The sequence below is a fragment of the Lepisma saccharinum genome, chromosome 20 (genome assembly GCF_977018435.1).
Source record: "Lepisma saccharinum chromosome 20, izLepSacc3.1, whole genome shotgun sequence".
Taxonomy (NCBI): domain Eukaryota; kingdom Metazoa; phylum Arthropoda; class Insecta; order Zygentoma; family Lepismatidae; genus Lepisma; species Lepisma saccharinum.
The window spans coordinates 47,189,746-47,211,222 of NC_139248.1; the positions used below are offsets into that span (position 1 = coordinate 47,189,746).

Consider the following 21,477-nt stretch of genomic DNA (forward strand, 5'->3'; position numbering starts at 1 on the left):
TTGAAGTCTTATGGGGAAGAACTTTTTTCCACCACTGTACATGGGTACATACTCACTGCTCAAGATCTCTTTGAATTCTCGAAGCAACTCAAAGGAATTAAGACATTTTATGTGAGCAGTCATGAAGTTGAAGCAACTGTGTCCCAGCAGGAAGAGAGATTTGGTGAAGCACATACAGTTGCAGGAACACGTGGGAACCACTACTTTCATCCTATTGATGAGAGCAGAATCAACGTTAGCAGAGTGGCCAATGACTAAGTGCCGTTTATTGCAAATGTTCTAACGCAAAATAATGTCAATGTGAGGTGTCGAGATTTTCAGCCAGGGTAATATGTTGCCTGTATCTGTGACATGAAGTGTTGGATCGGAAATGTGTGTGAGGTGTCTCTCGAACAGCAAGATGCACATATAAATTTTATGCACCCTCATGGACCAGTCCAGAACTTCCATTGGCCACAACAAAGGGACATGTGTTGGGTGTCAGAGATCCACATAATCTACATTGTTCCTGCACCAACTGTCTCTTCATTAGGAAGAAACTACACTTTCTCTGAGAAAAATGTATCAGCAATTCAAGCAAAATTTATCACAATGAAGTAGTAAAAATGTGCACAGCATTGGCTTGGGATCCATAAAAGAAACCCACCTCGGCTTGGGAACTGGCTAGGAACCCATCTGCAAACTTTGAAACCTTGAAAACAAGCTCTCTTCTAATGGATAACTGGCTACATACCCATCTACAGGCTTGGGAACCTCGACCAAATATCCATTTGGCTTGTAATCCAGCATGATAAATGTTCATGCTCAACAGGTGGTGGGTGGGAGGAGCCGTGGCTGGACCTGCCTGGCTATCGTGCGTGTTCTCTAGGCGATGAGGATACCATTTCCATACAAATAAAATAGTATGGAGTTGGAAGTACAAAAGGCACCATGGACCAACGCAGGATTACTTGTCATTTTGTGTGTAATATATACATGGACGACTGGTTACAAATTGCACATTTTAGCATTTTAGGCTTCTCATATCTCAGAAAACATGCATAACACTCAAAGTGGTTTCATTTTTTAAATTCAGACTATTGTTTGTCCATAAAAGTTTAGGTAACAGTTGCTCTACTGGATTAGATAACGTAGGAGGGCTTTCAAAAAATGACCATAGTTCTCCGAAATGAACAAATATTGTCGTACTTCAAGGTGTTCTATTTTTAGAAAATGGGGGTCATCATGATGAATTTTTGCTCATTAAGGTATTTTTCTTTGTTTTTTTTTTTTTTTTTATTCTCTCTTATGTAAGAGAGCTCTTCGTAACTTTCGAAACAAATTGTAAAAAAAAGCGTCTACAGAAAGAACAATCGAATGAAAATACGTAGCTACTTTTGTACTTTTTTGTACAAGGGAACGAACATATTGTGTAACTCGCTACGTAAAGGAAAGTAGGTTTCTTGCCCACCGATGCCAAGTTTCTAGGTACCTTGCCTAAACCTAAAATCGAAACGAAAATATGTAGCCTAACCAAAAAAGGGGGGAGCATTTTTCCAGCATCTTTCGATAAATTACAGTTCCAGTATTTTTTTTTTTTTTTGTCTTCAGCCTGTCTTTCGACTTCGCAGTCAATTGTAGGTGACCGTAAGCACTATGCATCTCATTGATTAGAAAATATGACATCACATTAGATACAAATTTTCTTCATCATGTTTCAGAGATCCAAAATATAGGAAAAAGGATCAATTTAGGAAAAAAATTGCCGAAATATGTTGTTTTATATAAAGGAAATTAGCAAATATGTAAATATGTAATATCCTGGCAAATATGTAAAAGTATATAGAGTCACTCGGGGGAATATGCCCATAGGGGTTAAATGCCCACCCCCTCGTATCTCGCGCAACGTTAATGTTATGGCAACTCTCCGACTCTTGTTTGAAAGCGACCTCCTTGGTGAGACGAGGCAGCAGGTTTGGAGCTTGTGAGAAAAATCTGAAGCCATCCAGGGTTAATTTCATGAGGTAAGAATACAATTTTTGAGGTAATAATTTTTTTTGAAGTTGTTTTGATTGATTGATTGATTGACTTAGTTTATTTTACTTCGCGTTTTGTGCCTCTTGGCTAATTTGCAAAGATGAGGATGAGTGATGAAATGATGAAATTGAGGAATGGACATTCACAAACAACCAAGCCCGACCGGGATTCAAACCCGGGACCCTTGGCGTCGCAGCGCGATGTGCTAACCACTCGGCCACAAGGTCGGCCTTTTTTTAAGTTGTTGTATTAACAGTGTGCAATAATATTCCCAAGAGAGAAAGAAACTTAATTATATTGGTGTAAAGATCAAGAGTCAGGGAAACATATCTGCAGAGTGAAACTGCCCAACCAAGTTATTCAATTTTCTGCTTCTAGCTGTGGGGTGATATGCCCACAGAAATTAAGTACAATATGCCCATGGGCATTACTATGATAAGAAAGGACCACAATGTGACTGGATCTAGTGTATTCGTTGTAGAGTAGTCTCAAGAAAAGCTTGCCACAATCACCGATGCGCAGAGAACGCAATTTCGCCTGTGTGACCCAATGCTCATCACGGGGCTGCTCTGCTTGATAATACGCTCGTTGCAGGGCACAGTCTTCAACATCGGCTCGAGCGGTACGTATCGTCCCGCGGTGCACGCACAGCAAGAGCGAGTTAGTGTTATTGTGGAATTGTGGCGGCTCGTGGCGTTCTGTGCTTAAATATTTAAATATCAACTCTACGTGACTGTGTATGTGCTGTAGAGCGTAACAGTGGCCCCACGTAAGTCTAAATTAGGAAATACTAAAACATTACATAGTCAAACAAGGGAAGTTATTTATAACGTCTACAAATTCATGAGAAATGAAACAGGTGCTCCTCGCAATGTAAAAGAAATTCAAGTAAAAGTAGCTCAAAAGAATGTCACTTTCAACCTCGATGATGCAAGAACGTTGCTCATGGAAAAGATAGATTAAATTGGAGCAGAGGATTGGGCAGCTCGCTGTAGCCATGTAAACAGCATTGATTTGATTTTGATTTGATTTGAATTTAAAATTTTGGGTGCGTCAGCACTAAGGCTATTTTGCACCCGTCACATTATACGGGGTCCAGCCCCTTAACGTCGTTACACATAACAACTCTAACATTGCATAACTAAAAGCATAAAATATTAAAATCTTCTGACTTCCGTTAAAAGCTGAGGCTGTAAAGGAGCACTCAGTACAAATAAGGACAAAACACAGGACAACACAAACAAAATTATACTGGCCATGGGGCCAGTCGCCAGAGCCTTGTTAGTCTGCAATCCAGGGTGTACTACGTGGAAGTGAGGTTGACTATTGGGTGCACTACGTAGAAGGAGCACCCCGTAAACAGCATTGAAAACAAGTAGATTGAGAGTGACCACATATTGGATGAAGCATCAGAACGGATTGTCATCAACCTGGAAGCCGACAGCGACACTGATAGCGATAAGGATAGCACCAGGGATTATGATGGCAGTAAAGATGAAATGAGTTGGATTCATCCACTTCAAGAAGATGCAGACTAGGAACACATTATGTAAGAATTATTATTAAAATTATTACTATTATTCATAATTGTAATAAAGTACTAAATTCGCTGCGCCTCTTGCAGTTTTCAATTTGTGTGTTAACATTCAGTCGGTCGAGACCCCCTAGATCGGCTGTCGCCTTGCAAACATCAGTCTACGCGTCAACCTTCGTTCGGACGAAGGGCGGAGCTACCGAGTTGACCCGAATGTTGGCGAAAGTCCGCGCAGATTTTTGTGGCAAGCTTTTCTTGGGAGTACTCTACGTAGTATGTGGATGCATCAAATATGTATAAAGTTCACGCACATATGTCCAAAGTGCAATGCAATTTCTCACACATGTCAACAGTAAAAGAGGCTATGGTAAATTGAAAATAAATGTTGTTAGAAACGCTATGCTTGTCTGTGCAAATGATGTTCTGTTTACGAAACAAACGTTAATAATCTTCCAGTTAATGCTGTGTATTATTTTTCTTTAAATATGTCATGACAAGTATTACAACAATTGTTTCTTGTATTGGGCATTTTAACCCTAATGGGTGGGTATTTTACACTGAATACGGGGTGATTTGCCCAAATTGACGTTCATCTGTTTATTTCTCTCTGGTTCTTTTGCTTTATGACTTACAGTAATAAAACGTATAGGTAACAATAACAAAACCTGTAGCTTTCATTTGACATCCTTTTTATTGCGACACTCCTTCATTTAGCGAAGCTATAAACCGCCAAAAAGAAAGTTGGGCGTATTCCCCCGAGTGACTCTAACATAAAACTTATGCAAAATGATGTCAGTTAAATAAAATAGTTAACATTTTCGTGTTCAAGGTATGAATCTAGAAAGGAATAGAATATGTAATTCCATTCAAATCCTAGCTCTAGTCATGACGTATGATGGACAAGGAGCGCTCGGCCTTGGTCGGCTTGGTGGGGGAGAAATGGAGAGTGCTGTACGGTACAACAAGAGAGAGAGAGAGAGAGAGAGAGAGAGAGAGAGAGAGAGAAAGTACACATTGTTGGCCATTGCGTAGCTACTTGTGCGATCAGCTCCAATAAATAAGTGTCCGTTTTAAAAATTCACTGTCAGTGTCCTTTTCGACATCTTAATTTACTCCGGTATACCATACCGGCTCATACCAGCCCAATTCGACCACTAATTGGTGCAAACCAAACGGGCGACACTTCCTAAATTGATTGCCTTAACTGGATGCCTGTGGTAGTAAATAACCATGGCATAATCTTCGAAAGGCTATTGGTTCTCAATTAGTCATCAAATTCAGTTCCAAGAACGTTGTCCAAGTTACGTCTTAAACATAACTTGTAATTAAATTACATATTATAATTTGTGAAGTGGAAATAAAGAAGAAGAGGAAATTTATTCAAAAACCTTTTATGCCAAAGAAAAGCTATAAATCCCACGCAGAGAACAACTTCAGGTCCTGGTCATAAGTTACCCACAAATCCTAGGGTGAGAAGTCGAAGCTTGACCAGAAGCAGGCCCAAGAGAAATGGAGGTGCATGCCAACTAGCACATTGTAATTGGGGGTCCATTCGAGAAGTTGAGCGTTGGAGATTCGAACGACTTCGAGCGAGCGAGAATACTCTAATGAAGACTTTGCTTCAACAAAATCAATAGAATTATTTAGTCAGCTTTGCCAATTTCCTTGAAGTCCATACTCTGATATTCTCCTTCCGTCTTCGTTATCGACGGAGCCCTTACTATTATGTTCCCCAAAAAGAAAAATTATTGTTTCTATGTTTTAATCTTTACATTTGTAATATTGGATTGTTATTGATTTGGTGTTTTAAGTCCACTTTATGCACAGTAAGGCTAATCGGGACTGGACCTACAGTTTAAAGTGGAATCCGAACCACTGTGCCAAGTACCTCCGCCGGGTATCGAACCCGGGAACCCTTGATTACAAGACGACGACGCTACCACTGCGCAATCAGGGAGAACCTATTAATATTGGACAAGGATATAAATATTTATAATATAAAAGTCAATCTGAATAAAATACACTTTTAATTTCCTTCCAAAATATAATTTTCACTGCACTGCTAAGTGCTTCAATTTGGAAACTGACTCAAATTAATAATCAAGTTTTGACTATAATATAAATTATTTCAATCCATGTCACACACACACACGCCCGCGCGCACACACATTGTGCCATGGGGAACGCAGATTAAGTTATACATAGAAAGTGTCAGTGTGATTTCCCATATTGTCCTCCCCGATGGCGTAGTGGTAGAGTCGTCGCCTTGTAATTCAGAGGCACAACCACGAATTTTTGTGGAGGGGGGGGGGCAAGTACCAGGATAAACGTACCAACAATAATAATATTATTATTATTATTTTAAATAATAATGTTAATAATACTAATGTTAGTAATAATAATGTTATTATTACATTGTTATTGTTATTTTTGATTTGTTTTATTTCAATTCGCTTATTGTGCCACTTTTGGCAAATTTGGGGATGAGTGATGATATGATGAAACATCCAAGCCGGTATTCGAATCCGGGACCAACATTATTATTATTAGTAGTAGTAGTATCAAATACGTTATTACCCTTGTAAATTATGCAGAAAGAGGGTAGAAGTTGGTGCTAAAGCATTTGTGTTAGAGCAAACTATTTGAATTATTTTCTCAACACGTTCAATTCCACATTAATAGTGGAAAACAAGTACACAAACTATTTTTGACCGACAGAAAATGCTTGATAAATGCATTCCAAATATAATTCTTTTTTACATTAACATGTATAACTTTCATGCACGATATATGTTTCACATATATAATATGGAGCGATGTGGACACTAAATTGTGTGCGTATTCAAAGTTTCATTCATACATAAAAAAAGTAAAGTGCTTAGCACCACGCCATGGAGGCGTATAGGGGGTGTGATCCGATCGTGAGTGGGAGTGAAGTGATCAGCATCACGCCCCTGACCGCCCCAAGGTTTCCCAAAGTACCCATGTTATTGGACGCTGGGTGGGCGCCGAGGCCGCTTCCAACGTTAGAAAAGTTCCCGGATTTGAACCGGCCGGGGATCGAACCCGGGATCTTTAGCATGGTAGTCAGATGTGTTATCGCCTTTAACAAACTTTTATTTTATCAGCATATATACAAAATAGATCTGCTTTCTTACATAAATTCTGTTAAAAGTATTGTATAGAAATTTTAACATAGTAAGTAATATAGTAAGAGTCCCATTTTCGCTATCTGATACAAGATTTTTGGCGTAAACATGCAGTTGTACCTGTAATACAAATATACTTTTCTTCATATATTAAATACCTGTTTACACTTTCACACCATAAGTATACAATTATTGTTGTCTAAACTACACTGAGGTAGTTTCCAAAATACTCATACATTTTTGGATATTGTAACATTTTCCATCTGGTTCTTTTTAAATACTGTGTGAACAAAATGCTATTGCTCTCATACTTTTTACAAAATACATAATACTATATTGTATTAGCTATTAACCAAATTACTGCATTGTTTTTTTTTCTGGAAAATATTTGAAATCTGGTCTTATACACATCGACGGTTGAAAGTACTGGGGTGCTGTTCGACGTATTTGTCCTAGATATGTCGTCAGGCATTTCCAAATTCCCTGTACATGTTACTATTCTATGCTCAGTGGTGTCTATCTCTCCACATATGTGGCATTTATTAGTTGTTAGTCTATTGATATTATGTAAGCGTTCATTAGTTGGTATAATATCATGTATTACATTGTACCAAACACTATACACTGATGTATCCAGAAATTTCTTATTTAATTTTTTCCAAATATTTTGCCATCTGTTATTGGGAAAATGTTTTTCAATGCGGTGAGTCGGTATCTGCAACTGTTTGTGAAACAGTGTATATAAGTATTGAGAGAGTTTTACGTCTTCGCCTTTTGGCGGAAGCTCCACATAACTGAATTCTTGCATCAAACTTCGGAGATATAACTTTCCTTTTTTCAATCTGCGTAGATCTGGCGGATTTTGGGGTGGAAATTCCTCCGTCCATAACTGTATCCATAATGATGTAATGGAGTCTTCAATGCCATAGAGCGTCTTGGGCCATATAGTTTAATTTACTAAACATATGTTTGCAAAAACCACACCCGTTGTACCATGTTCAACTGTCTGCTGCGCATTTGATAACATTGTATGCGAATGTCTCTCGCTATCATTTGCCAATTGGATTCTAACATTTTTTCCTCGTCCTTGTGAAAAATTATTCCTAATATTTTAATTTCCTCCCATGTGCCAAAGGACAGCGCCTTTGATTTTTCAATATTTATTTTGGCCGCACTAGCACGGCAGTATATATGTATCGCTGCCATCATTTTTTGCATTTCCTCGTTTGTGGTGATACAAGCAGATAGATCATTTGCGAAAGCAAACACTTGGTTTTCTTTAAAGGCGTGTATCTCGTCGGGAGTAGTTTTCCTGGTATATTGCAGCAAAGGATCCAGGGTTAAAGCAAACAAGAGCATACTTAGTGGACATCCTTGCCGAATTGATCTTCTTATATTTATTGGGGACGACAGGAATCCATTGACCATTATCCGAGATGTTGCCTGTTGATAGAAACCTTTCAAAATATGAATAAATTTATCACTGAATCCATATGCCTTTAGCACCTCAAACAGGTAGTCAGGCGACACTAAATCAAATGCTTTTTTGAAATCAAAAGCAAGCACACATGCATCAACTTTCTGCACCATATAATAGGATATCAGATCGCGAATCCCTTCAACTGCACTGAATATGTTATGCTTTTTGCCAATGCATGTTTGTTTCTCGCTGATTATCCGTGGTAAAACTAACGTTAACCTATTTGCTAAGATCTTTGTCATTAATTTATAGTCACAATTTAGTAATGTTATTGGTCTGTAGTCGTCTACTTGTTTTGCGTGTGATTTTTTCGGTATCAATATGATGATGCCTTCATTTTGTAAAACTTTTCCAATTTTAAAGGCATCTTGTATAATTTTGATTAGTTCACATTTTATAATCTCAAAAAACTGCAAATAAAATTTGTAACCAATACCATCTTTTCCTGGTGCTCCTTTAAGGTTGCATGTTCGTAACGCTTCATATACTTCTTCTATTGTTACTTCAGTATCTAAAAGTTGTCTATTCTCTTCTTGCAAACCATTAGTTAGAGAATTCAGTAGTGTCTCTCTTGCTTCTGATTCCCCCTCCCCGGTCTGATAAAGCTCCCCATAATAGTCATAAAATGTTCGCATGATTCCTGGCTGAATCACATGCGATTCTCCACCTGAATCCACAAGATTGTTGATCATGAGTGTTTCTTGTTGTTTTTGCATCTGTACATAGTGATACATCGAAGTTCTTTCATCTTGAATTAAATTCTTGGAATTGGTTCTTATTGTTATGCCTTCCATTTGTTGCCTCTGGAGTGTTAAGATTTTGGCTTTATACTGCTGTATGGCTTTGTAATTTTTGGTGACATCTCTCCCTTGACATGCCTCGTGTAAACACTGGTAATAAAAGTTGATCAATCCGTTTCTGTCTTTTGCATTTTCTTTTCCATACCAGCAGAAAAAAGATTTTAATTTTGGTTTTACGTATCGAACCCACCAGTCATTATGATTACTGTAATACTTTTGTTGTTTACACCATTCAACCCATTTTTGTGCAAATATTTCATTGATATGTGGAAGCTCTAATAACTGAATATTTAGCTTCCAATATGAAGGACCCCTGACTAGTTTTGTTTCTTCCAGGTTTATTGCCATTTTTACTGCCATATGATCAGTAAAGGGCGCTGGCAATGCTTCTATGGATGTTATATTTTTTACTTGATCTGTATTTGTATATAACCTATCGATTCTCGATCCAGATTTATTATTAAAATATGTAAATATTATATCCTGTCTCTTCAGTAACCAAATATCTTTCAAATGCAATTCTTCAATTAATGTTGCAAGGGCTGGACTCTTTTGATAAGCTCCTATGCAATCGCTGGGATTTAATACCTGATTAAAATCACCCCCAAGTATTATTTTAGATTCATTTAACGGTAGCAAATACAAAATGTCCTGATTATAAAATTGTTCACGTGACTGTCTATTTTGATTGCCTGATGGGGCATAAATATTCACAAAAGTCTAGTTGGTACTTTGAAAGCTAATGCCTCTCCCATCTACTAACATTTTTTACATTATTAATGGTTAGGCCGTTTCTAACAAGTGTTGCTGTCCCACGGCCATTGATACCAATATTAACTATGGCTTCGTAACCATATATTGATGGAAAGTCACACATACAAACTTTCTGCAAAAACAATACGTCTATGGACTGTACCAGTACAAATTCTTCTAACATTTTACATTTTACAGGCGAAAATATTCCATTAATATTAATAGTACATATTCTAGTGGTATGTACCATTAATAAATGAATAATGTAGTACACAGTTAATAGTACTTTCCGATCGTCCCTCATAACTTTGAAAAAAAATATACAAATAACAAATGAAATATCAAATTAAATTTCCCTTTTTAGGGTTTAGTTCTTCTGTTCATTACTCTATTCATACCTCCTACCTCTCTCACTGATCTCCTTTTCGCTACTGTGTTCTCGCTACCTTTCGAAGTATTCTTCGTCCGTTTTTTTGCACCCATCTGCTGAGACTGTTTCCACTTTGACACTGAAGTGGCACTTTCGTCACTTTCTTCTTCTGTATTAAATTCACTTTCCAGCTCACAGTCTTTCGAAGGTCCCTTGTCCTCCTCTTGTGGGACGTTGTCCTTTGCCGCTGGGATGGGAGGAAGATCAACTGAGTTTCCTTCGTCCTGCATCTGGGCATCCTGCATTTCTTCACTTCCTTTTTCGTCTTGTTTGTCTAGGTGGGAAGTTCCCGGTTGTTTTGTGTCCATCGATAAGATTTTCTGGTTGTGTTCTTCCTTTGTAGTCGCCATACTTGCCGGTGGTAACATTTCCACCGAGCGGATGTCACTTGGCACATTCTTTATCCCCTTATCTTTCTTTTGTTCTTTTATCACCTTTTGTAGACCTTCCGACTTGTTTTGATTATTATCTGGTTGGAACTGATTGTTCACGTTCGGGGAACTCCCCTTTTCCACTATTATATCACTATAATTTCTCTCTCGGTTTTTATTCACACGAAGCGTTGTTATTTGACAACTATCACATTGCCAGCTATCGTGTCCTTCTTTTCCATACGCCCTGCACGTTCTCGGCTGTCCGTCGTATATCACATGGCACTGATGAGATTTTACTGTAATGAACGACGGAATCGGTTTTTTTAGTTCCATTTTCACTATTCTCACCCCGTTGTAAACTTGATATTTAAAGTTTTCTGACCACGTTTCTTTGTCTATACATTCCACCTTCCCAAATTCCGTCATTTTTTCATTCACACAGTCATCATCTAATTCTAGTGGTAAGTTAAACACTCTTACCGCTTTTCTTTCCCTCCCCGCATCACTCAAAAGCACTTTTACAGATTCACCATTATAATAACAAAAGTTTGTTTCCGGACCACATTTCTCTAATATTCGCGTCATTATTGCTTCTCTGATACATTTTACAAAAACACATTGAAAATGCGTAGGTATTTGTATTCCCAAGATCTCATCTACGTGGAGTTGAAATTGTCCATGTATAAAGTCATGAATTTCTCGCGCCGGCGGCCTCGGTGCCCCGAACGGAAAACGTATCTGGATGGTATTTTGTCTAATGATATTCATCTTTTTAGTATTCTAAAGTACTTTTCCAATTCAACTTACTCGCCAGCCAACTGCACCAAACGCCACAAGCAACACACACACGGCACTCCCGCTCATTGTTTCCTGAAGGCCACTTTTCACTGACCTTCACGGAGCAACTAGTTTCCGCGTCCGCTCTCTCTGAAGGCTTCTCGGAACTTGGCCACCTGAGCCACCGCGGCAACTTTAATTAATACATAACATATATTATTTAAATATATTACACAATCAATTCATCTATCTCAGAATAAACGAACAGCAACAATTACATACATTGTCTCTCAAATGTGCACCTTCCTTACCTCAAAACAATTGTCTCGTAATTTACAATGCATTGCAGAACACAACGGTAAATTCCGAGCGAAGCGAGCAAGAAACTTTTTGGATCCAATTTTTTTGGGCTGAAATCAATATTGACTTAATAGGGCACAAATAATATCACGGGACTCCAATGCATTCTCTCTTTTACAATTTTTTTGCCTCCCCGATGGTGTAATGGTAACATGGTTGCCTTGTGATCAAAGGGTACAGGGTGCATATCATTACATAAGATGAATAATATTAAATTAAATTATAATTAGAAACAATCTCACGAAATTTTCCCCATACCCCGTGGAGGCACATGGCAGAGCGGTTTGGATCCCACTTTATACTGTAGGCCCAGTCCCGATTATCCTTTCTGTGTGTAAAGTGGACTTAAAACCATAAATCAATCAATCCGCTTTACAGCTTATTTTCATTTAGATCGTTCGGCGCCCAGCAACGGGTCTGAACTTCATTGCGAGCGAAGCGAGCAAGAACGTTTTACGAAAAGTGTTTTTATTCGCATAAAATTTGAAGTTGTGGGCGGTGATTGCCCCCTGCAGGTACACTTGGCCGTCAATGTTTGCCCCCCTTGCCCACCCTAGAACTCATTTTCGACCAAGGTTGGTGGGGGGCAATACCCCTCCTGCCCCCCGTTGTTGCGCCACTGTTGAAATCAAGGTGTCCTGGGTTCGATACCCGATGGAGAGACATAGTGGTTCGGATCCCACTTTAAACTGTAGGTCCAGTCCCAATTACCCTTACTGTACACAAAGTGGACTTTCAAACACCAACTCAATCAATCGATCAATGATTTCCCACATTGTTTCTTTTTTTTATGCTCTGAAGTAATCATGCCTAATGTTGTTCTTCACGATTTATGCTGGGGAAGCGATGGTCCTGTTGACATACACCTTTTGCCTTTAGAGCTTTAGGTTAGTCCGTATACAACCCTTTATCGGACTTCTCAAGGGCATCTCAGAGGGTTAGTAGGACCAAGTCCCTGCGTGGTCTGGGGTGTAGGAATTGTTTTTTTTTCTTTTACCTATATTGACTTAGAATAAAAGAGTATTAGTATATCTTACTTAGAGATTTATTCAAGCTTCCGACGATATACATAAACTTTTTTAAACAAACGAGTCACCCAATATAACTTGTAATACGTCCTTGATAAACAGATAAGGAAAGAAAAAGATGGAATCCCTGAAGACGTCCAACCTCCACCCACATACATTCAGAGGTATGTGCTGAATGCCTTGGTGCCTTTAAAATAAACCAGGGCGTCAGATCCGGGGAATTTCGTTTCCCGCGTTTTTCTCTTCCTCTTTCTTTATTTGACGGTTTCAAATATGCATGTATGAGCCGCTAAAGCTACATCTGGTTAACGTCTCATGGATATAGTTGACAAAAGTTGTTCCGGCGTTCCAGAAACAAACTTGGTTTACAGTAACTGGATAAACTAGTAACTAGTAATTGGATAGAAGTAATGCCATCTGTATGTTAGTAATAAAAGCCGCGGTAGCTCAGCGCGGGATTTTTTTCACCTGTTCAAGCGGCTTCGGCACCCACAAAGCGTCGTATAGAGAATGCGTAAAGCCCTATCTGCATAAAAAATTCCCACATGACACGATTTACTTTTATACTTTTCTAACACTTACTCTAACAGAATAACAAGAGAAGGAAAATACATGAATATTTGCGTCATTTCATATCGAATGACAACTAATCCATTCTTAAAAAGTTTTGACTATTCCCCAATACCAGTAATTTCCGTGAAGCTATTGAAATACAAATTAACTTCCAAGGCGTAAAATAATAAAGTGTAACAATGTAATATATTTTTCTTATTTTAGATGCTCTTTTTTCGTTCTTTATAACATGAACCAAGATACAGGAAGTAGAGTGCTTAATAGTTGAAGAGTAAGCTCTTCTGATGTTTCAAACTTTTTCCACCCAGAAAATCTAAATTTCCTAACTAACTGCTCTGTCGGCCTTTATGATTATAGGGTTTATGTCTTATTGTTTTGATTAAATTCTTTCTTTAAAAGTCTTGATCTGTTTCCTAATAATGTTGAAACGTTACCTTGAAATTATCTAAAGTACAGACGTGAGTATATTGTGATTGTCTTGAACTGACAAATATTTATTTATTTATTTCTATTGTGGTGTATACGTTTATAAATTACAGGGACTCGCTGAGATCAAGAAAACAGTATCAATGTCAATGTTTTTAAATTGTTGATTTCGAATAGCTTTTGTTTGGTACGAATGTTGGTAATATGTTATTTAAAAAAATGCAAACTGATTTTGTAAAGGATTAATTAAAGTGAAATAATATCTTAAGATTTGTAATTTAATTCTTTCAATGGAGTTTACATAATATGATGAAAACCCAGATGGGCGTTAAGGACTTGAAATTCAGTTTTTAAATTGCATAAACGTCTACTCATCGTTCTCCTACCGTATAATCTAGAAACTCAGTGTAATGGCCAGTTGCAAGTTTCATTTGCATTAAGAAACCATAAACTCTCTGAGAAGCACATTTAAGATGTTAACTTTTACGTCAAATTTTACTTAGCAAAGAAAAGAAATCGAAGTACGTATAATTGTTTCGTTGATGTAATCAAACGATTTTAATCGGTGTATGAATAAAAAGGGAACAAAGAAGGAATTTTTCCTCTCTCTCTCTCTCTTCCTCTCCCTCTCGTCACCAACTAGGTCATTGAAAATCCGTTCCTAGTAGAGGAAAGTAACTTCGTCTTCCGGAAATATATGTTCTATCATCGTTGTTCTGTAACGATTGCACGCAAGCTTACAATTGATTTCTACGACACTTTTGCCCGTCGTATGTTTCTGTGTTTCCATTTACAAATAGGATAGGTTGGTTGATTTATTTGGTTTATATTACTTCGATTTTGTGCCAATTTTGGTTAATCGCAACAACGAGGAAGAATGATGATATGAAATTGATGAAGATACGCTCGCAAAAGAACACCCATGCCCAGGCAGGGATTTATAACCCGAAACAGCTTGGGTCGTAGTGCGCTTTACTAACCACTCCTCCACAGAAGTCGGCGCACATGAAAAACGTACGTTTTATGCCATTAGTGGTTCCATGATCATAACATAAGTATAAATAAATATGTGGCGTCCAATAAATTCGAAGGTAAAAAATAACCGTCATTTGCGTATTGAAGAATTGGTACAGAAAATACCTGTCATTCTGGAGCGGTGTAGGAAGCACGATGTGAAGTTTCTGTTCGTTGCTTCATTGGAAAAGTCATTTTGACCAGTTGGGATGTGAAATAAAGATAGGAAATATCTAATGAAGTGGCGACTTTATTTCAGGTAAACGAGAAAGAAACTGACACACAACTCTGAACATGTAACGCTTACATTTACAGCAATAGAATGAAGTTTACGATATAAACAATGAAAAATGAAGTTATTTTCCGAGTAGATGAGCTTTTAAGGTAATATTCGAATTTAGGAGAACAAAGGCACTCAATTGTTAACATGTTGGAGATCTATGCTATTTTGGATGTATTTGTGTTTTTGCAATTCTTAAAGATGGCGAAACATAAAACTTAAATTGGCACAGCTATTTTAGAACTCTAGCAGAGGTGCGTCCTTGAACTTAATACGGGAAGTGCTTGGTACAAATGTTCCCCGTTCTCGACATGACTTGATCACGCACTTCCCTCTGACACGAAAGAAAGCAACTTGGCGGATAATGCATTTCGCAAAATTGCTGAAAGTTGTTCTGCGAAAAGATGCACATGTATTGGTGTACATACAGTGACGACTTATGGTTCAGAATATTGGTCTCTGCAGTGATTGATTGATTGGTTTGATTTGCTTTACTTTTTTCTGCTACTTTTGGCTAATCGTGAAGATGATTGGATAGGATTGAGTTGGTGTTTTAAGTCCACTTTATGCACAGTAAGGCTAATTGGAACTGGACCTACAGTTTAAAGTGGAATCCGAACCACTATGAGCCTCCACTGGGAATCGAACCCGGGACCCCTTGATTACAAGGCGACGACGCTACCATTGCGCCATCGGGAGGCTCTCGTGAAGATGGATGATTGATGATATGATGAAAGGGGAGGCCAGGACAAGATTCGAATCCGGCGCCCCTGTCAATTGCAGAGCGATGGTGGAGTTTTCTTTAATGGTTTAGCTTGGAAAATGTGCTTTTTACAAGCGTAGATGACCAGTACCAGTACTAGAAAGGCGCGGGCTGTCGGGTAAATAACACTGGCCTTCAAAATGAAATTTCTTTGTCGTGCGAAGTTAATTACAAATCTTTGGATTGGATTTGTTTGATTTGGTATTTAAAGTCAACTTTATGCACAGTAAGGCTAATCGGCACTGGACCTACAGTTTAAAGTGGGATCCGAACCACTATGTGCCTCCACCGGGTATCGAACCCGGGACCCCTTGATTACAAGGCGACGACGATACCACTGCGCCATTGGGGAGGCCATAAGTACCAAATCTTACTAGAGTGTTCGACGCTAAATTCAAATATGTAACAAGTTCTCCTTCATCTCGCACAGTCCAGATCCAGATAAAACATGAAAGAAATGTATATATTTACATGCGTCCATTACATTATTCATCCCTTCCTTGAATGTCCAACACTAATCAGCAAGCCCCAGGTTCGAAACCTAGCCTGGGCATGGGTGTCCTTTGTGAGTGTCCCTTCACCAATTTTATGATATCATCCTCATCTTCGCTATTAGCCAAAAGTGACAGAAAAGCGAAGTAAAATAAATCAAATCAATAAACAAATCAAGCATTCTTGTATTCCACTTTCACTGGTACGTCATTTTCCATGAAATATTGTTTTTGCTGAAACTCTGCCGGTGTTCACGAACATCACTATGATTGTCAGTGAAGAAAATCAGGCGGAGGTAAATGGTAATATATTTTTTAATAAATAAAAAAGAGACTAAAATACATCATTGTAAGAAGCTAAAAGAAAATGCCAGATTGGTCCATAATTACTATTGTCATTCAGAGGTGCCCACAGGGGAATTCATGACGCGCCTGCGTCATGGGAAATTTTTGGGGGGACAAAATTTTATAGTTTAGCTACCAATTCTATAGATCTTCATGCAAAAATGGGGGGATAGTTTCGTGTGATTGACTTGTTAATGATTTTTAGTTATTGTTATTATGTACAATTCTTCTGCCTACCTGTGGATGATCGCGACGATAGGATTGAAATGAAACACCAACTCATATGCCTTTAGAATCGGTTTCAAAGGGGGGACGTGCTGTTCGCATTAATACAAGGTGAGTCAAGCAGACAAACTGTTAAGAATATGGTTCAGTACACAAACAATGGCAGTGAGCATGCACAATGAGTGTCACAAGAATAATTAAAAACATACTATGTTCGTGTATGGCTGATGAGTGGTTAATGTCTTACCTTAATCCAACACCGTGAGTCAAATATTTCAAAAGTGGTGCAAAATGAGGAAATTATAAAAAGGTTTACTGCAACAACTTTGCAACGTCAGAGATTATTATCATTTATGTAAAATGTTATCTCCATCAATTACCAAGTAATATGCAATATACGTGTAAATGTCTATATTGTAAACAATACCCAAAGTGACATATATTGCTTTAATATGTCTGTATGATATTGTTCCGCAAATTTTGTCTGACAAAAATAATTTGAGTAAATAATTGGGGATATAGGGGGGGGGTTATGCTTTTGGTGGGGACTGCGTCATAGGCCTTGGGGGGGATGGGCACCCCTGCTGGCATTCACTAATCCATTGAAAGTACTTTGACAAGGAACAAGATTTCATATTCTTCAAGCACAATAATTAAAGGTATATCAGATCCTCCAACATATAAGATCACGGCTTGCTAAAATAATCACATTGTGAATTACAAGGCTTGGGGTCGATATCTGTAACCCTTGTGACAAAATGACTCATATATAAAAAAAATATTGGTGACCCATTTATCCCATTGAATTATTTGCAACGGAATGAACGTAAGATGGAAAAGATTATGCCAAACGAGGTTTAGCTAAATGCATATCCTTTTGAATGACGATTTTCAAAACATCGTTTGGAAAGTGTCTGAGCAATTAATAGGTAAACTAGTACACGGTTATTATAAGTTTGTACGTTAACAGGCAACTTATCGCCCTCAATTACGTATATGCTGTACATACAGAAGTCATGGAAAGGTTGTAAATGTAGCTTTCCCGGCCACGTGATTCGAACAAGTGTTCTAGGGTTACCAGCCATGTTAACCTGGCTGGCAACCTGAGGACACTTGTTCGAATCTATGTTATTGTTCATGTGAATTTATGAGGTCAGAAAAATCGGAGGTTTTAGTTTCAACCTGAAGCACAAACGAAACGTTTATTTTATGCATTGACACAGATGGAACTGTGATTCGTCCATTAAGTTCCGCTTCGGCAGTTCTGTGAGAAATGTTTACCTCCTCGAAGGCATATTGGCAACGTCGTCGACTTATAATCAAGGGATCCCGGGCTCGATAACCGGTGGAGGCACATTGCGGTTCGGATACCATTTAAACTACACGTCCCGATTAGCCTGTCCGTACATAAAGTAGACTTCCTTATTTTTAACAGAGACATTTTGTTCCCATCACGAAATTATGACTACCGGACTTTTCCACGAGCAGCAGCTTATACTGAGATAGAATCAGAGGCAGTTACAGCGCCAGAAGCTCCAATGCCTCCTTGAAGTTTCAGAAGCGAGTACAAATGTCCTGATTTAGGACTAGGGAGAAGGGTGTAGGGGTACGTTGGGAAAATTGCTGTGTAAAAGTCACAAATTGAGGGGGGGAGGGGAGAGACACTTGAAAAGTCGCAAAATATAAAAACATTTGAATAACCACTTGACGTAAATTGGCCTAAAAGTTTTAACTGAAATTGTATATTATTAGGGGGAGGTCACGAGATTATTGACCCCAGTCCTTCACACATACTGTATAACGATTTCATTACGATACAGACTAAACCCTTCATTGTACCAAATGGTGATATACTTGATTGAGGATATATGCTGTGAAGAAATCAGGGTGTACGGAACTCTATAGAATATTTTTTCAAATCGTTGCCTTCCTCGCAGTATGGAATATATTGAATTCCGATTATGAACATAATTTTCTCGTTATCTTACTTATTTCAACTAATTGCTACACGGCAAACGATAGCCCTCCTTTATAGCTTCAAAAGAAAAATAAAGACTAATATTGAGTGAGAGTCATTGAACCTAACTATCTAACATAACAAGTAGCTCAAGTAAAGAATTACAGTTAATTTACTACGTAACATTTTCATAACATAATTTCCGTACAATAACAAATTTCAAGGTTAAAGCACAATTACACACACATACACACACACAATAATTATATTATAATCAACTTGTTTGATTATGGATGAGTAATACTATATAATTTAACAAAAATATTCCTTTCACAAGAAATGCAGTAAAGGTGAAAGTTGTGTGTCTTGAAACAATTGTATCTAATGTATAAAAATATATTGTTTCACGACTACAATTTGGTGCTACATGATTCAGGTAAAAAAGAAAACTGATTTTAATAAAACTATATATCAAAACATTCTCAACGCTAATTTCGGTAATCGTACAATCATACATTTTTAAATCTTTCTGGAATATTCAGCAAATACCATTTTAGAAAAAGAATATTGTTGAATGTCATAGTCCATGTAACGAAAGTGTCAAATTATTGATATCGAAAATAGCATTTCAAACGTTGAATAGAAAACAGCCCTAAAAAACACTGAATGAATGAAAAATACATACATATTTTAACAGCAACAAAGAGAGATGATGTTATAGTTTGTGATTCGCCGTTTGGACAGAATAACGCTGTCAAACACCATGCTCTGGCATGTTTTAAGCACTTACCTTGGAATTGGCGGATGTCGATACTTCTTCCGATTTGTGAGTAAGGCACGAGGATGGCTGGCAAATGTGTACGTCGGGCTCGGCGCAGAAGGAGGCAAGACGGACGCCATCTTATTTTGATCCAGTTTGCCGAATTAACTGTCTCTATTTCACTTAATCTACATTTCACATTGTCTAATCAGAGTTTTTAAGGAAGAAAACAACCGTCTAAGGAACACCACACCGATACTCGTCAGCGCCATAATAGGCAATGTGTACGAAAACTTATCGTTGCTATGACAACCACTTCTAGTTCGTGATTCCGCCGCAAAATGACAGCACCGTCTGCCAAGTCGATAGTCAAGCGAAGAAGCAGACACCTCATGTAGGAAACACGCGCAACGATTGATCTACAGGTGTTAATGCGGTCTTGTACGTTTCTTAAAGAGCTTACTTTGTATAAGTGACATTATTGTTATCAGAACATTAACCTAGCATGTTCTTGCACCATTCACTTTTTGAATCGGTTTTCATTTTGACACCGCAATTATTTACCTGGCGGCATGTATGAAAGAAAGAGAGAAAGGTATTGAGGGTATTCTCGTTGCATTTCTTCTTAAACGTCAATGGTAAAATAGCTGTTCTGTCGTAGGTCAAAACATATTAATTGGACCTTCTTTTAGGTAGGGTCTTGTGTGGAGCACATCCAGCTGCTAACACTTCGTGAAATTCAGTTTATCAAAAAAGCTGATAGCACAAAACTATAACCCCTTAACCAACTTACATGCATTATTTTCAACAGTGATTAGGGGGGCGTGGGGGCAGTTGCCACTTTTCCCTTGCACGATGTAAAACCTTGTATACAAAGGGAAAGTATATCTGTTCTTGCCCTCCCTCACAGTTTTGGCAACTCACCCCCTACCAGCAGTTTTGGAACCCAATCGCAGCCACTTATTTTCACAATTACAATTCTAATAATGCCTAACTTGTTAGTTTAGGAGGCCAGGTTTAGGGCTGTTAGCAACGAATTTTTGCCATGTGTTAACATCTGGATGTGCCTCTCATCCGACTCGTCTTTATGTATAGACAGTTTCTAGAATTCTAATTTACAAGAGCGTGCAATTCTCATTTAGGTTTTCACTCTATCGCTCATGTATTTTTTTCAATTTACTAAAGAAATATGGTTTCGACCTCTAAATTTATTGTATCTCTGCAAAACTTAAGGTTTATAAAATTGCCTTCAACCAAGTTTTGTATGCACTGTGCGAATTAAGCTTTTTACTTTGGGGGGATGCCCACTCAGTGTGGTTTTTGTGATTTCAATATGGGTGGTAGTTTTTTGAGGGAGTATGAAATTTGTATATATGTTACAAGTCAATAAACTATACAATTGTCTTGCAGTTCTAAGTACCTTAGAATACTGGTTATAACCTAGGTCATTAAATCTTATGATAAAATGTACACGTAATTTAGAAACACTTACTGTATTTACATTCTAAGAAAACCAAAACTCATATATCGAGCTATTGAACTAGCAAACTGAAAACTTAACCAAATTTCTATTGCCAAGTTCAAACTTAACGTCCATCTAATCTACGTGCAAGTTTCATGTGAACACTTTAATGCGTGTAAAATATCATCACTATGCCATGACGAAAAACCAGCCTGCTGTTGTCTCTGCTCGGTGAGGTTGTCAGTTGCAGAATTATATCCTTTTGTAATCCACAAGGCTGCGTACTTTTCGGCAGGGAAATCTTTGATGACTGGACCAATATTGGTTTTTCAATTGTTTCTTACATAGTTAAGAAATGTTATACTAAATGTTCTCAATTCCTTTTTCTAGGAGGGGGATACAAACATCCCTGGCAGGGATGAAAATAACTTTCTTTTACATGGGGTAAATTTTCTTGTGGATGGAAAATTCCTGTCCCCC

At 38.0% G+C, this 21,477-nt stretch overlaps 1 protein-coding gene across 2 annotated transcripts in view; it reads right to left on the bottom strand.

Annotated features, from left to right (window-relative positions):
* Rsph3 (Radial spoke head protein 3) overlaps positions 1-19,822 on the bottom strand; it is a 320,248-nt gene extending 300,426 nt beyond the window's left edge. For both annotated transcript variants that reach the window (XM_083141452.1, XM_083141451.1), the window contains exon 1: positions 19,566-19,822. In XM_083141452.1, the coding sequence (XP_082997578.1) occupies positions 19,566-19,675 (110 nt within the window). In that variant the 5' untranslated portion in view covers positions 19,676-19,822. The remainder of the gene's footprint in view (positions 1-19,565) is intronic.
* Positions 19,823-21,477: the final 1,655 nt, after the last annotated feature.